This window comes from Festucalex cinctus, chromosome 2 (genome assembly GCF_051991245.1).
Source record: "Festucalex cinctus isolate MCC-2025b chromosome 2, RoL_Fcin_1.0, whole genome shotgun sequence".
Lineage (NCBI taxonomy): Eukaryota > Metazoa > Chordata > Actinopteri > Syngnathiformes > Syngnathidae > Festucalex > Festucalex cinctus.
Genome location: NC_135412.1, coordinates 36,988,721 through 37,004,728, shown reverse-complemented (window position 1 = coordinate 37,004,728; position 16,008 = coordinate 36,988,721). Strand labels below are relative to the sequence as shown.

The 16,008-nt window shown below is 44.7% G+C and overlaps 1 protein-coding gene across 1 annotated transcript; it reads right to left on the bottom strand.

The window, feature by feature from the left end:
- Window positions 1-540: 540 nt before the first annotated feature.
- LOC144013170 (general transcription factor II-I repeat domain-containing protein 2-like) lies at window positions 541-2,622 on the bottom strand. The gene has a single exon (XM_077511781.1). It carries the CDS (start codon window positions 2,425-2,427, stop codon window positions 619-621), a length of 1,809 nt encoding a protein of 602 aa, XP_077367907.1. The 5' UTR covers window positions 2,428-2,622; the 3' UTR covers window positions 541-618.
- Between the last annotated feature and the right edge of the window lie 13,386 nt (window positions 2,623-16,008).

Below are 16,008 nucleotides of genomic sequence, written 5' to 3'. Positions count from 1 at the left end.
GTGCACTTTTGTCTTTTCCTTTACCTGGCCCGAACGGTAAAGTTCTTCAAGACAAAAGCATGAGTTGGGACTATTCTGTAAGGGCTGTGCCAGTATTTGAACTAACAATCTGAAGGACTCCAGTCTAATGCCTTATCCACCAGGCCACATTATAAGTGAAGGTACCAGGACTACGTGCACTTTTGTCTTTTCCTTTACCTGGCCCGAACGGTAAAGTTCTTCAAGACAAAAGCATGAGTGGGCACTATTCTGTAAAGGCTGTGACAGTATTTGAACCCACATTCTGAAGGACTCCAGTCTAATGCCTTTCCCACCAGGCCACATTACAAGTGAAGGTAGCAGGGCTACGTGCACTTTTGTCTTTTTCTTTAGCTGGCCCGAACGGTAAAGTTCTTCAAGAGAAAAGCATGGGTTGGCACTATTGTGTAAGGCAGGGGTGGGCAAACTTTTTGACTCACGGGCCACAATGAGTTCTAAAATTTGACAGAGGGGCCGAGCCAAAAACAGATGGATTGAGTGTTAAATAAATTACATACAGGATTTGACCTATTAATGATTAATGATTAATTTAATTACATTTCAGTTGAATAAACACAGCAGGAAAACTCACCATCAGTTTCAGTGGGAACAGTGTTGTTGATCTCCCTGTTTTGTCAGTGCATCAAAGTCTGGAGTAAGTTTTGTTGTGGCGATTCTCAGGATAGATCCGAGGTGTTGGTCAGTTATCCTGGATCTGTGACGGGCTTTGTTCATGTTCATAACACTGAATGTCTGCTCACATACATAGGTCGAGCCAAACAAGGCCAGCATCTTCTGTGCCGTCCTCCGTAGGTTTGGAAAGGTGGCTTCGTTCAGTGAAGCATAAAAGTCGTTAAGTTTAAGAGTGTTGAACTTTTCCTTCAAGGTGGCGTCAGACTGAAGATCGATCAGTTCCAATTGCACCTCATGTGGTACTGTTTCAGGGTCTTGTGAGAAGGGACAAGACACGAGCTGAAGTGACTCATCAATGTTTTCAAAATCAGAGAACCGGCGACTGAATTCTCTGTGCAGGTCATCCAGTGATTTGCTGTATTTCTTTGCGTATCGCGTCGCCTCTTTCTGAGTGTCAAGTGTGGCGAAATGAGTGAATGATGTGTTTGCAACTTGTCTGGAGAAGACAATGAGCTTAGATTTGAACGCTGTAACATGTTTGTACATGTCGTGCACAAACTGATCTTTCCCCTGCAGTTTGACATTCAGCTCATTCAAGTGTGAAAATACGTCCACAGCAAACGCAAAATCACAAAGCCATTTCTGGTCTCGTAGCTCAGGAAATTCGTCAGATTTCTCATTGAACTCTAAAAATGCGCAGATCTCCTCTTTCAGGTCCCAAATGCGTTGAAACACTTTGCCCAAACTTAACCACCGGACACGAGAGTGGTAAAGTAAGTCCTGATGATCCGCATCAATTTCCTCCAGGAACGTGATGAACTGACGATGCTGTAGTCCCCTTGCGCGTATAAAGTTCACAAGTTTTACAACTGGATTCACAACATGGTTAAGCTGCAATACAGACTTGCAAAGTGATTCCTGATGGATGATACAGTGAAGGAAAATAACATCCTGTTCAGGGTTTTCCTCTTTTACTTTATCCTGGATTCGTTTCAGCAGCCCAACGTTTTTTCCTGTTAAATTTGGTGATCCATCCGTCGTGACATTGGCAAGTTTACTCCAAGGTAGTTTATGTTTCTCGATTGCAGCAGACACCTTGTCATACAAATCCTCTCCCCGCGTTGTTCCCTTCAGGGACTCCATGGTCAAAAACTCCTCCGTTATCTCAAAGCTGTCATTTATTCCTCGGATAAAAATTAGGAGCTGCGCGGTGTCTTTGACGTCATTACTTTCATCCAGTGCAAGTGAATATAACTGAAATAACTCTGCCTTTTTGTTTAGCTGGCTAGTTATATGTTCATCAATTAGTTCCACACGGCGAGTCACAGTCCGACGTGACAAACTGATTTTTTCGAACTTGCCTTGACTTTCCGGACACAGAACACCTGCAGTCTCCACCATGCAGTCTTTCAAAAACTCACCTTCGGAGAAAGGCTTGCTAGCTGCTGCTAATTTGAATGCCAGCAAAAAGCTTGCCTTGGTAGTTGACTCCTGAAGCGCAGTTTGTCGGTGAAAATTTTTTTGCTGGGACAGTAAATTGGCTGCCATCCTCTCAGCCGTAGCTGCCCGTTCTTGCGCCGACAGCTTGCTGGCATAATTAGAATGCTTCGTAGCAAAGTGACGGCTAATATTGTACTCCTTAAAAACCGCGACACTTTCTTGACATATCAAGCATACAGCCTTTGATCGGACTTCTTTGAAAAAATATTTTGTTGTCCATTCTGTTTTAAACACTCGGCACTCACTGTCGACTTTTCTTTTCTTTGATAAACTCATGTTTGTTTTTAGAAGGGGGAAAGCTTTACCGCAGAAACAGAGGAGAGTGCTTCTCCTGGGAAAAGCTTAACCGCGAAGAAAAGGGGGCAAATGCTCAAGCGCGCCATCTATTGGGGAAATGTGGGCATTACAGGGGAAAGTAAATGAACAAGGTTTGCCGGTATATTTTAATATAACTGGGAGATGTTTGGCGGGCCGGATTAAAAAGACCAACGGGCCGTATATGGCCCGCGGGCCGTAGTATGCCCATGTCTGGTGTAAGGGCTGTGCCAGGATTTGAACCCACATTCTGAAGGACTCCAATCTAATGCCTTATCCATCAGGCCACATTACAAGTGAAGGTAGCAGGACTCCGTCCACTTTTGTCTTTTCCTTTACCTGGCCCGAACGGTAAAGTTCTTCAAGACATAAGCATGAGCAGGCACTATTCTGTAAGGGCAGTGACAGTATTTGAAGCCACATTCTGAAAGACTCCAGTCTAATGCCTTTCCCACCAGGCCACATTACAAGTGAAGGTAGCAGGGCTACGTGCACTTTTGTCTTTTTCTTTAGCTGGCCCGAACGGTAAAGTTCTTCAAGACAAAAGCATGAGTGGGTACTATTCTGTAAGGGTTGTGACAGTGTTTGAACCCACATTCTGAAGGACTCCAGTCTAATGCCTTATCCACCAGGCCACATAACAAATGAAGGCCCCAGTACTATGTGCACTTTTGTCTTTTCCTTTACCTGGCCCGAACGGTAAAGTTCTTCAAGACAAAAGCATGAGTGGGCACAATTCTGTAAGGGTTGTGACAGTATTTGAACCCACATTCTGAAGGACTCCAGTCTAATGCCTTATCCACCAGGCCACATTGCAAGTGAATGTCGCAGGAATACGTGCACTTTTGTCTTTTCCTTTACCTGGCCCGAACGGTTAAGTTCTTCAAGACATAAGCAGGCACTATTCTGTAAGGGCTGTGCCAGTATTTGAACTCATAATCTGAAAGACTCCAGTCTAATGCCTTATCCACCAGGCCACATTACAAGTGAAGGTAGCAGGACTACGTGCACTTTTGTCTTTTCCTTTACCTGGCCCGAACGGTAAAGTTCTTCAAGACAGAAGTATGAGTGGGTACTATTCTGTAAGGGATGTGACAGTATTTGAACCCTCATTCTGAAGGACTCCAGACTAATGCCTTATACACCAGGCCATATTACAAGTGAAGGTAACAGGACTACGTGCACTTTTGTCTTTTCCTTTGCCTGGCCCGAACGGTAAAGTTCTTCAAGACAAAATCATGAGTGGGCACTATTCTGTAAGGGCTGTGACAGTATTTGAAGCCAAATTCTGAACGACTCCAGTCTAATGCCTTATCCACCAGGCCACATTACAAGTGAAGGTAGTAGGAATACGTGCACTTTTGTCTTTTCCTTTACCTGGCCTGAACGGTAAAGTTCTTCAAGAGAAAAGCATGAGTGTGCACTATTCTGTAAGGGCTGTGACAGTATTTGAAGCCAAATTCTGAAAGACTCCAGTCTAATGCCTTTCCCACCAGGCCACATTACAAGTGAAGGTAGTAGGGCTACGTGCACTTTTGTCTTTTTCTTTAGCTGGCCCGAACGGTAAAGTTCTTCAAGACAAAAGCATGAGTGGGTACTATTCTGTAAGGGTTGTGACAGTGTTTGAACCCACATTCTGAAGGACTCCAGTCTCATGCCTTATCCACCTGGCCACATTACATGTGAAGGTACCAGGACTACGTGCACTTTTGTATTTTCCTTTACCTGGCCTGAACGGTAAAGTTCTTCAAGACAAAAGCATGAGTGTGCACAATTCTGTAAGGGTTGTGACAGTGTTTAAACCCACATTCTGAAGGACTCCAGTCTAATGCCTTATCCACCAGGCCACATTACAAGTGAAGGTACAAGGACTCCATGCACTTTTGTATTTTCCTTTACCTGGCCCGAACGGTAAAGTTCTTCAAGAGAAAAGCTTGAGTTGGCACTATTCTGTAAGGGGTGTGCCAGTATTTGAACCCACAATCGGAAGGACTCCAGTCTCATGCCTTATCCACCAGGCCACATTAAAAGTGAAGGTAGCAGGACTCCGTCCACTTTTGTCTTTTCCTTTACCTGGCCCGAACGGTAAAGTTCTTCAAGACATAAGCATGAGCAGGCACTATTCTGTAAGGGCAGTGACAGTATTTGAAGCCACATTCTGAAAGACTCCAGTCTAATGCCTTTCCCACCAGGCCACATTACAAGTGAAGGTAGCAGGGCTACGTGCACTTTTGTCTTTTTCTTTAGCTGGCCCGAACGGTAAAGTTCTTCAAGACAAAAGCATGAGTGGGTACTATTCTGTAAGGGTTGTGACAGTGTTTGAACCCACATTCTGAAGGACTCCAGTCTAATGCCTTATCCACCAGGCCACATAACAAATGAAGGCCCCAGTACTATGTGCACTTTTGTCTTTTCCTTTACCTGGCCCGAACGGTAAAGTTCTTCAAGACAAAAGCATGAGTGGGCACAATTCTGTAAGGGTTGTGACAGTATTTGAACCCACATTCTGAAGGACTCCAGTCTAATGCCTTATCCACCAGGCCACATTGCAAGTGAATGTCGCAGGAATACGTGCACTTTTGTCTTTTCCTTTACCTGGCCCGAACGGTTAAGTTCTTCAAGACATAAGCAGGCACTATTCTGTAAGGGCTGTGCCAGTATTTGAACTCATAATCTGAAAGACTCCAGTCTAATGCCTTATCCACCAGGCCACATTACAAGTGAAGGTAGAAGGACTACGTGCACTTTTTTCTTTTCCTTTACCTGGCCCGAATGGTAAAGTTCTTCAAGACAGAAGCATGAGTGGGCACTATTCTGTAAGGGCTGTGACAGTATTTGAAACCACATTCTGAAGGACTCCAGTCGAATGCCTTATCCACCAGGCCACATTACAAGTGAAGGTGGGAGGACTACGTGCACTTTTGTCTTTTTCTTTACCTGGCCCGAACGGTAAAGTTCTTCAAGACAGAAGTATGAGTGGGTACTATTCTGTAAGGGATGTGACAGTATTTGAACCCTCATTCTGAAGGACTCCAGACTAATGCCTTATACACCAGGCCATATTACAAGTGAAGGTAACAGGACTACGTGCACTTTTGTCTTTTCCTTTGCCTGGCCCGAACGGTAAAGTTCTTCAAGACAAAATCATGAGTGGGCACTATTCTGTAAGGGCTGTGACAGTATTTGAAGCCAAATTCTGAAAGACTCCAGTCTAATGCCTTATCCACCAGGCCACATTACAAGTGAAGGTAGTAGGAATACGTGCACTTTTGTCTTTTCCTTTACCTGGCCTGAACGGTAAAGTTCTTCAAGAGAAAAGCATGAGTGTGCACTATTCTGTAAGGGCTGTGACAGTATTTGAAGCCAAATTCTGAAAGACTCCAGTCTAATGCCTTTCCCACCAGGCCACATTACAAGTGAAGGTAGTAGGGCTACGTGCACTTTTGTCTTTTTCTTTAGCTGGCCCGAACGGTAAAGTTCTTCAAGACAAAAGCATGAGTGGGTACTATTCTGTAAGGGTTGTGACAGTGTTTGAACCCACATTCTGAAGGACTCCAGTCTCATGCCTTATCCACCTGGCCACATTACATGTGAAGGTACCAGGACTACGTGCACTTTTGTATTTTCCTTTACCTGGCCTGAACGGTAAAGTTCTTCAAGACAAAAGCATGAGTGTGCACTATTCTGTAAGGGTTGTGACAGTGTTTAAACCCACATTCTGAAGGACTCCAGTCTAATGCCTTATCCACCAGGCCACATTACAAGTGAAGGTACAAGGACTCCATGCACTTTTGTATTTTCCTTTACCTGGCCCGAACGGTAAAGTTCTTCAAGAGAAAAGCTTGAGTTGGCACTATTCTGTAAGGGGTGTGCCAGTATTTGAACCCACATTCGGAAGGACTCCAGTCTCATGCCTTATCCACCAGGCCACATTAAAAGTGAAGGTACCAGGACTACGTGCACTTTTGTCTTTTCCTTTACCTGGCCCGAACGGCAAAGTTCTTCAAGACAAAAGCATGAGTGGGCACTATTCTGTAAGGGCTGTGACGGTATTTGAACCCACATTCTGAAAGACTCCAGTCTAATGCCTTAACCACCAGGCCACATTGCAAGTGAAGGTAATCGGAATACGTGCACTTTTGTCTTTTCCTTTACCTGGCCCGAACGGTAAAGTTCTTCAAGACATGAAAAGGTACTATTCTGTAAGGCCTGTGCCAGGATTTGAACCCACATTCTGAAGGACTCCCGTCTAATGCCTTATCCATCAGGCCACATTACAAGTTTAAGAACAAGGACTCCGTGCACTTTTGTCTTTTCCTTTACCTGGCCCGAACGGTAAAGTTCTTCAAGACATGAAAAGGCACTATTCTGTAAGGGCTGTGCCAGTGTTTGAACCCACATTCTGAAAGACTCCAGTCTAATGCCTTATCCACCAGGCCACATTACAAGTGAAGGTAGAAGGACTACGTGCACTTTTTTCTTTTCCTTTACCTGGCCCGAATGGTAAAGTTCTTCAAGACAGAAGCATGAGTGGGCACTATTCTGTAAGGGCTGTGACAGTATTTGAACCCACATTCTGAAGGACTCCAGTCGAATGCCTTATCCACCAGGCCACATTACAAGTGAAGGTGGGAGGACTACGTGCACTTTTGTCTTTTTCTTTACCTGGCCCGAACGGTAAAGTTCTTCAAGACAAAAGTATGAGTGGGCACTATTCTGTAAGGGCTGTGACAGTATTTGAACCCTCATTCTGAAAGACTCCAGTCTAATGCCTTATCCACCAGGCCATAAAATAAGTGAAGGTAGCAGGACAACGGGCACTTTTGGCTTTTCCTTTACCTGGCTCGAACGGTAAAGTTCTTCAAGACAAAAATATGAGTGGGCACTATTCTGTAAGGGCTGTGACAGTATTTGAACCCACATTCTGAAGGACTCCAGTCCAATGCCTTATCCACCAGGCCACATTACAAGTGAAAGTACTAGGAATACGTGCACTTTTGTCTTTTCCTTTACCTGGCTCGAACGGTAAAGTTCTTCAAGACAAAAGCATGAGTGTGCACTATTCTGTAAAGGCTGTGACAGTATTTGAAGCCACATTCTGAAATACTCCAGTCTAATGCCTTTCCCACCAGGCCACATTACAAGTTAAGGTAGCAGGGCTACGTGCACTTTTGTCTTTTTCTTTAGCTGGCCCGAACGGTAAAGTTCTTCAAGACAAAAGCATGAGTGGATACTATTCTGTAAGGGTTGTGACAGTGTTTGAACCCACATTCTGAAAGACTCCAGTCTAATGCCTTATCCACCAGGCCACATTACAAGTGAAGGCACCAGGACTACGTGCACTTTTGTCTTTTCCTTTACCTGGCCCGAACGGTAAAGTTCTTCAAGACAAAAGCATGAGTTGGGACTATTCTGTAAGGGCTGTGCCAGTATTTGAACTAACAATCTGAAGGACTCCAGTCTAATGCCTTATCCACCAGGCCACATTATAAGTGAAGGTACCAGGACTACGTGCACTTTTGTCTTTTCCTTTACCTGGCCCGAACGGTAAAGTTCTTCAAGACAAAAGCATGAGTGGGCACTATTCTGTAAGGGTTGTGACAGTATTTGAACCCACATTCTGAAGGACTCCAGTCTAATGCCTCTCCCACCAGGCCACATTACAAGTGAAGGTAGCAGGGCTACGTGCACTTTTGTCTTTTTCTTTAGCTGGCCCGAACGGTAAAGTTCTTCAAGAGAAAAGCATGGGTTGGCACTATTCTGTAAGGGCAGTGACAGTATTTGAAGCCACATTCTGAAAGACTCCAGTCTAATGCCTTATCCATCAGGCCACATTACAAGTGAAGGTAGCAGGACTACGTGCACTTTTGTATTTTCCTTTACCTGGCCCGAACGGTAAAGTTCTTCAAGACATAAGCATGAGCAGGCACTATTCTGTAAGGGCAGTGACAGTATTTGAAGCCACATTCTGAAAGACTCCAGTCTAATGCCTTTCCCACCAGGCCACATTACAAGTGAAGGTAGCAGGGCTACGTGCACTTTTGTCTTTTTCTTTAGCTGGCCCGAACGGTAAAGTTCTTCAAGACAAAAGCATGAGTGGGTACTATTCTGTAAGGGTTGTGACAGTGTTTGAACCCACATTCTGAAGGACTCCAGTCTAATGCCTTATCCACCAGGCCACATTACAAATGAAGGCCCCAGTACTACGTGCACTTTTGTCTTTTCCTTTACCTGGCCCGAACGGTAAAGTTCTTCAAGACAAAAGCATGAGTGGGCACTATTCTGTAAGGGTTGTGACAGTATTTGAACCCACATTCTGAAGGACTCCAGTCTAATGCCTTATCCACCAGGCCACATTGCAAGTGAAGGTCGCAGGAATACGTGCACTTTTGTCTTTTCCTTTACCTGGCCCGAACGGTAAAGTTCTTCAAGACATAAGCAGGCACTATTCTGTAAGGGCTGTGCCAGTATTTGAACTCACATTCTGAAAGACTCCAGTCTACTGCCTTATCCACCAGGCCACATTACAAGTGAAGGTAGCAGGACTACGTGCACTTTTGTCTTTTCCTTTACCTGGCCCGAACGGTAAAGTTCTTCAAGACAGAAGTATGAGTGGGTACTATTCTGTAAGGGATGTGACAGTATTTGAACCCTCATTCTGAAGGACTCCAGTCTAATGCCTTATACACCAGGCCACATTACAAGTGAAGGTAACAGGACTACGTGCACTTTTGTCTTTTCCTTTGCCTGGCCCGAACGGTAAAGTTCTTCAAGACAAAATCATGAGTGGGCACTATTCTGTAAGGGCTGTGACAGTATTTGAAGCCAAATTCTGAAAGACTCCAGTCTAATGCCTTATCCACCAGGCCACATTACAAGTTAAGGTAGTAGGAATACGTGCACTTTTGTCTTTTCCTTTACCTGGCCTGAACGGTAAAGTTCTTCAAGACAAAAGCATGAGTGTGCACTATTCTGTAAGGGCTGTGACAGTATTTGAAGCCAAATTCTGAAAGACTCCAGTCTAATGCCTTTCCCACCAGGACACATTACAAGTGAAGGTAGTAGGGCTACGTGCACTTTTGTCTTTTTCTTTAGCTGGCCCGAACGGTAAAGTTCTTCAAGACAAAAGCATGAGTGGGTACTATTCTGTAAGGGTTGTGACAGTGTTTGAACCCACATTCTGAAGGACTCCAGTCTCATGCCTTATCCACCTGGCCACATTACATGTGAATGGTACCAGGACTACGTGCACTTTTGTATTTTCCTTTACCTGGCCTGAACGGTAAAGTTCTTCAAGACAAAAGCATGAGTGTGCACTATTCTGTAAGGGCTGTGACAGTATTTCAAGCCACATTCTGAAAGACTCCAGTCTAATGCCTTACCCACCAGGCCACATTACAAATGAAGGTAGCAGGGCTACGTGCACTTTTCTCTTTTCCTTTACCTGGCCCGAACGGTAAAGTTCTTCAAGACAAAAGCATGAGTGGGTACTATTCTGTAAGGGTTGTGACAGTGTTTGAACCCACATTCTGAAAGACTCCAGTCTAATGCCTTATCCACCAGGCCACATTACAAGTGAAGGCACCAGGACTACGTGCACTTTTGTCTTTTCCTTTACCTGGCCCGAACGGTAAAGTTCTTCAAGACAAAAGCATGAGTTGGGACTATTCTGTAAGGGCTGTGCCAGTATTTGAACTAACAATCTGAAGGACTCCAGTCTAATGCCTTATCCACCAGGCCACATTATAAGTGAAGGTACCAGGACTACGTGCACTTTTGTCTTTTCCTTTACCTGGCCCGAACGGTAAAGTTCTTCAAGACAAAAGCATGAGTGGGCACTATTCTGTAAGGGCTGTGACAGTATTTGAACCCACATTCTGAAGGACTCCAGTCTAATGCCTCTCCCACCAGGCCACATTACAAGTGAAGGTAGCAGGGCTACGTGCACTTTTGTCTTTTTCTTTAGCTGGCCCGAACGGTAAAGTTCTTCAAGAGAAAAGCATGGGTTGGCACTATTGTGTAAGGGCTGTGCCAGGATTTGAACCCACATTCTGAAGGACATCCAATCTAATGCCTTATCCATCAGGCCACATTACAAGTGAAGGTAGCAGGACTCCGTCCACTTTTGTCTTTTCCTTTACCTGGCCCGAACGGTAAAGTTCTTCAAGACAAAAGCATGAGTGTGCACTATTCTGTAAGGGCTGTGACAGTATTTGAAGCCAAATTCTGAAAGACTCCAGTCTAATGCCTTTCCCACCAGGACACATTACAAGTGAAGGTAGTAGGGCTACGTGCACTTTTGTCTTTTTCTTTAGCTGGCCCGAACGGTAAAGTTCTTCAAGACAAAAGCATGAGTGGGTACTATTCTGTAAGGGTTGTGACAGTGTTTGAACCCACATTCTGAAGGACTCCAGTCTCATGCCTTATCCACCTGGCCACATTACATGTGAAGGTACCAGGACTACGTGCACTTTTGTATTTTCCTTTACCTGGCCTGAACGGTAAAGTTCTTCAAGACAAAAGCATGAGTGTGCACTATTCTGTAAGGGCTGTGACAGTATTTGAAGCCACATTCTGAAAGACTCCAGTCTAATGCCTTACCCACCAGGCCACATTACAAATGAAGGTAACAGGGCTACGTGCACTTTTCTCTTTTCCTTTACCTGGCCCGAACGGTAAAGTTCTTCAAGACAAAAGCATGAGTGGGTACTATTCTGTAAGTGTTGTGACAGTGTTTGAACCCACATTATGAAGGACTCCAGTCTAATGCCTTACCCAACAGGCCACATTACAAGTGAAGGTATCAGGACTCCATGCACTTTTGTCTTTTTCTTTACCTGGCACGAACGGTAAAGTTCTTCAAGACAAAAGTATGAGTGGCCACTATGCTGTAAGGGCTGTGACAGTATTTGAACCCTCATTCTGAAAGACTCCAGTCTAATGCCTTATCCACCAGGCCATTAAATAAGTGAAGGTAGCAGGACAACGGGCACTTTTGTCTTTTCCTTTACCTGGCTCGAACGGTAAAGTTATTCAAGACAAAAGCATGAGTGGGTACTATTCCGTTAGGGCTGTGACAGTATTTGAACCCACATTCTGAAGGAGTCCAGTCTAATGCCTTATCCACCAGGCCACATTACAAGTGCAGGTAGCAGGACTACGTGCACTTTTGTCTTATCCTTTACCTGGCCCGAACTGTAAAGTTCTTCAAGACAAAGGTATGAGAGGGCACTATTCTGTAAGGGTTGTGACAGTGTTTGAACCCACATTCTGAAGGACTCCAGTCTAATGCCTTATCCACCAGGCCACATTACAAGTGAAGGCACCAGGACTACGTGCACTTTTGTCTTTTCCTTTACCTGGACCGAACGGTAAAGTTCTTCAAGAGAAAAGCATGAGTTGGCACTATTCTGTAAGGGCTGTGCCAGTATTTGAACTAACATTCTGAAGGACTCCAGTCTAATGCCTTATCCACCAGGTCACATTATAAGTGAAGCTACCAGGACTACGTGCACTTTTGTCTTTTCCTTTACCTGGCCCGAACGGTAAAGTTCTTCAAGACAAAAGCATGAGTGTGCACTATTCTGTAAGGGGTGTGACAGTATTTGAAGCCACATTCTGAAAGACTCCAGTCTAATGCCTTATCCACCAGGCCACATTACAATTGAAGGTAAAAGTACTACGTGCACTTTTGTCTTTTGCTTTACCTGCCCCGAACGGTAACGTTCAAGACAAAAGCATGAGTGGGAACTATTCTGTAAGGGCTGTGCCAGTATTTGAACCCACATTCTGAAGGACTTCAGTCTAATGCCTAGTCCAGCCAGGCCACATTACAAGTGAAGGTAGTAGGAATACGTGCACTTTTGCCTTTTCCTTTACCTGGCCCGAACGGTAAAGTTCTTCAAGACAAAAGCATGAGTGGGCACTATTCTGTAAGGGCTGTGCCAGTATTTGAACACACATTCTGAAGGACTCCAGTCTAATGCCTTATCCACCAGGCCACATTACAAGTGAAGGTACCAGGACTACGTGCACTTTTGTCTTTTCCTTTACCTGGCCTGAACGGTAAAGTTCTTCAAGACAAAAACATGAGTGTGCACTATTCTGTAAAGGCTGTGACAGTATTTGAAGCCACATTCTGAAGGACTCCAGTCTAATGCCTTATCCACCAGGCCACATTACAAGTGAAGGTACCAGGACTCCATGCACTTTTGTCTTTTCCTTTACCTGGCCCGAACGGTAAAGTTCTTCAAGACATAAACAGGCACTATTCTGTAAGGGCTGTGCCAGGATTTGAACCCACATTCTGAAGGACTCCAGTCTAATGCCTTATCCATCAAGCTACATTACAAGTAGAGGTACAAGGACTCCGTGCACTTTTGTCTTTTCCTTTACCTGGCCTGAACGGTAAAGTTCTTCAAGACAAAAGCATGAGTGTGCACTATTCTGTAAGGGTTGTGACAGTGTTTGAACCCACATTCTGAAGGACTCCAGTCTAATGCCTTATCCACCAGGCCACATTACAAGTGAAGGTACAACGACTCCATGCACTTTTGTCTTTTCCTTTACCTGGCCCGAACGGTAAAGTTCTTCAAGAGAAAAGCATGAGTTGGCACTATTCTGTAAGGGCTGTGCCAGTATTTGAACTAACATTCTGAAGGACTCGTCTAATGCCTTATCCACCAGGTCACATTATAAGTGAAGCTACCAGGACTACGTGCACTTTTGTCTTTTCCTTTACCTGGCCCGAACGGTAAAGTTCTTCAAGACAAAAGCATGAGTGTGCACTATTCTGTAAGGGGTGTGACAGTATTTGAAGCCACATTCTGAAGGACTCCAGTCTAATGCCTTATCCACCAGGCCACATTACAATTCAAGGTGAAAGTACTACGTGCACTTTTGTCTTTTGCTTTACCTGCCCCGAACGGTAACGTTCAAGACAAAAGCATGAGTGGGAACTATTCTGTAAGGGCTGTGCCAGTATTTGAACCCACATTCTGAAGGACTTCAGTCTAATGCCTAGTCCAGCCAGGCCACATTACAAGTGAAGGTAGTAGGAATACGTGCACTTTTGTCTTTTCCTTTACCTGGCCCGAACGGTAAAGTTCTTCAAGACAAAAGCATGAGTGGGCACTATTCTGTAAGGGCTGTGCCAGTATTTGAACCCACATTCTGAAGGACTCCAGTTTAATGCCTTATCCACCAGGCCACATTACAAGTGAAAGTACCAGGACTACGTGCACTTTTGTCTTTTCCTTTACCTGGCCTGAACGGTAAAGTTCTTCAAGACAAAAGCATGAGTGTGCACTATTCTGTAAGGTCTGTGACAGTATCTGAAGCCACATTCTGAAGGACTCCAGTCTAATGCCTTATCCACCAGGCCACATTACAAGTGAAGGTACCAGGACTCCATGCACTTTTGTCTTTTCCTTTACCTGGCCCGAACGGTAAAGTTCTTCAAGACATAAACAGGCACTATTCTGTAAGGGCTGTGCCAGGATTTGAACCCACATTCTGAAGGACTACAGTCTATTGCCTTATCCATCAAGCCACATTACAAGCAGAGGTACAAGGACTCCGTGCACTTTTGTCTTTTCCTTTACCTGGCCTGAACGGTAAAGTTCTTCAAGACAAAAGCATGAGTGTGCACTATTCTGTAAGGGTTGTGACAGTGTTTGAACCCACATTCTGAAGGACTCCAGTCTAATGCCTTATCCACCAGGCCACATTACAAGTGAAGGTACAAGGACTCCATGCACTTTTGTCTTTTCCTTTACCTGGCCCGAACGGTAAAGTTCTTCAAGAGAAAAGCTTGAGTTGGCACTATTCTGTAAGGGCTGTGCCAGTATTTGAACCCACATTCTGAAGGACTCCAGTCTCATGCCTTATCCACCAGGCCACATTAAAAGTGAAGGCACCAGGACTACGTGCACTTTTGTCTTTTCCTTTACCTGGCCCGAACGGCAAAGTTCTTCAAGACAAAAGCATGAGTGGGCACTATTCTGTAAGGGCTGTGACAGTATTTGAACCCACATTCTGAAAGACTCCAGTCTAATGCCTTAACCACCAGGCCACATTGCAAGTGAAGGTAATAGGAATACGTGCACTTTTGTCTTTTCCTTTACCTGGCCCGAACGGTAAAGTTCTTCAAGACATGAAAAGGTTCTATTCTGTAAGGCCTGTGCCAGGATTTGAACCCACATTCTGAAGGACTCCAGTCTAATGCCTTATCCATCAGGCCACATTACAAGTGGAAGAACAAGGACTCCGTGCACTTTTGTCTTTTCCTTTACCTGGCCCGAACGGTAAAGTTCTTCAAGACATAAGCATGAGCAGGCACTATTCTGTAAGGGTTGTGCCAGTGTTTGAACCCACATTCTGAAAGACTCCAGTCTAATGCCTTATCCACCAGGCCACATTACAAGTGAAGGTAGAAGGACTACGTGCACTTTTTTCTTTTCCTTTACCTGGCCCGAATGGTAAAGTTCTTCAAGACAGAAGCATGAGTGGGCATTATTCTGTAAGGGCTGTGACAGTATTTGAACCCACATTCTGAAGGACTCCAGTCTAATGCCTTATCCACCAGGCCACATTACAAGTGAAGGTGGGAGGACTACGTGCACTTTTGTCTTTTTCTTTACCTGGCCCGAACGGTAAAGTTCTTCAAGACAAAAGTATGAGTGGGCACTATTCTGTAAGGGCTGTGACAGTATTTGAACCCTCATTCTGAAAGACTCCAGTCTAATGCCTTATCCACCAGGCCATAAAATAAGTGAAGGTAGCAGGACAACGGGCACTTTTGTCTTTTCCTTTACCTGGCCTGAACGGTAAAGTTCTTCAAGACAAAAGCATGAGTGTGCACTATTCTGTAAAGGCTGTGACAGTATTTGAAGCCACATTCTGAAATACTCCAGTCTAATGCCTTTCCCACCAGGCCACATTACACGTTAAGGTAGCAGGGCTACGTGCACTTTTGTCTTTTTCTTTAGCTGGCCCGAACGGTAAAGTTCTTCAAGACAAAAGCATGAGTGGATACTATTCTGTAAGGTTTGTGACAGTGTTTGAACCCACATTCTGAAAGACTCCAGTCTAATGCCTTATCCACCAGTCCACATTACAAGTGAAGGCACCAGGACTACGTGCACTTTTGTCTTTTCCTTTACCTGGCCCGAACGGTAAAGTTCTTCAAGACAAAAGCATGAGTTGGGACTATTCTGTAAGGGCTGTGCCAGTATTTGACCTAACATTCTGAAGGACTCCAGTCTAATGCCTTATCCACCAGGCCACATTATAAGTGAAGGTACCAGGACTACGTGCACTTTTGTCTTTTCCTTTACCTGGCCCGAACGGTAAAGTTCTTCAAGACAAAAGCATGAGTGGGCACTATTCTGTAAGGGCTGTGACAGTATTTGAACCCACATTCTGAAGGACTCCAGTCTAATGCCTTTCCCACCAGGCCACATTACAAGTGAAGGTAGCAGGGCTACGTGCACTTTTGTCTTTTTCTTTAGCTGGCCCGAACGGTAAAGTTCTTCAAGAGAA

Excerpts from the sequence above, each read along its gene's own strand:
- LOC144013170 (XM_077511781.1), bottom strand. The coding sequence starts at position 2,427 with ATGAGTTTATCAAAGAAAAGAAAAGTCGACAGTGAGTGCCGAGTGTTT.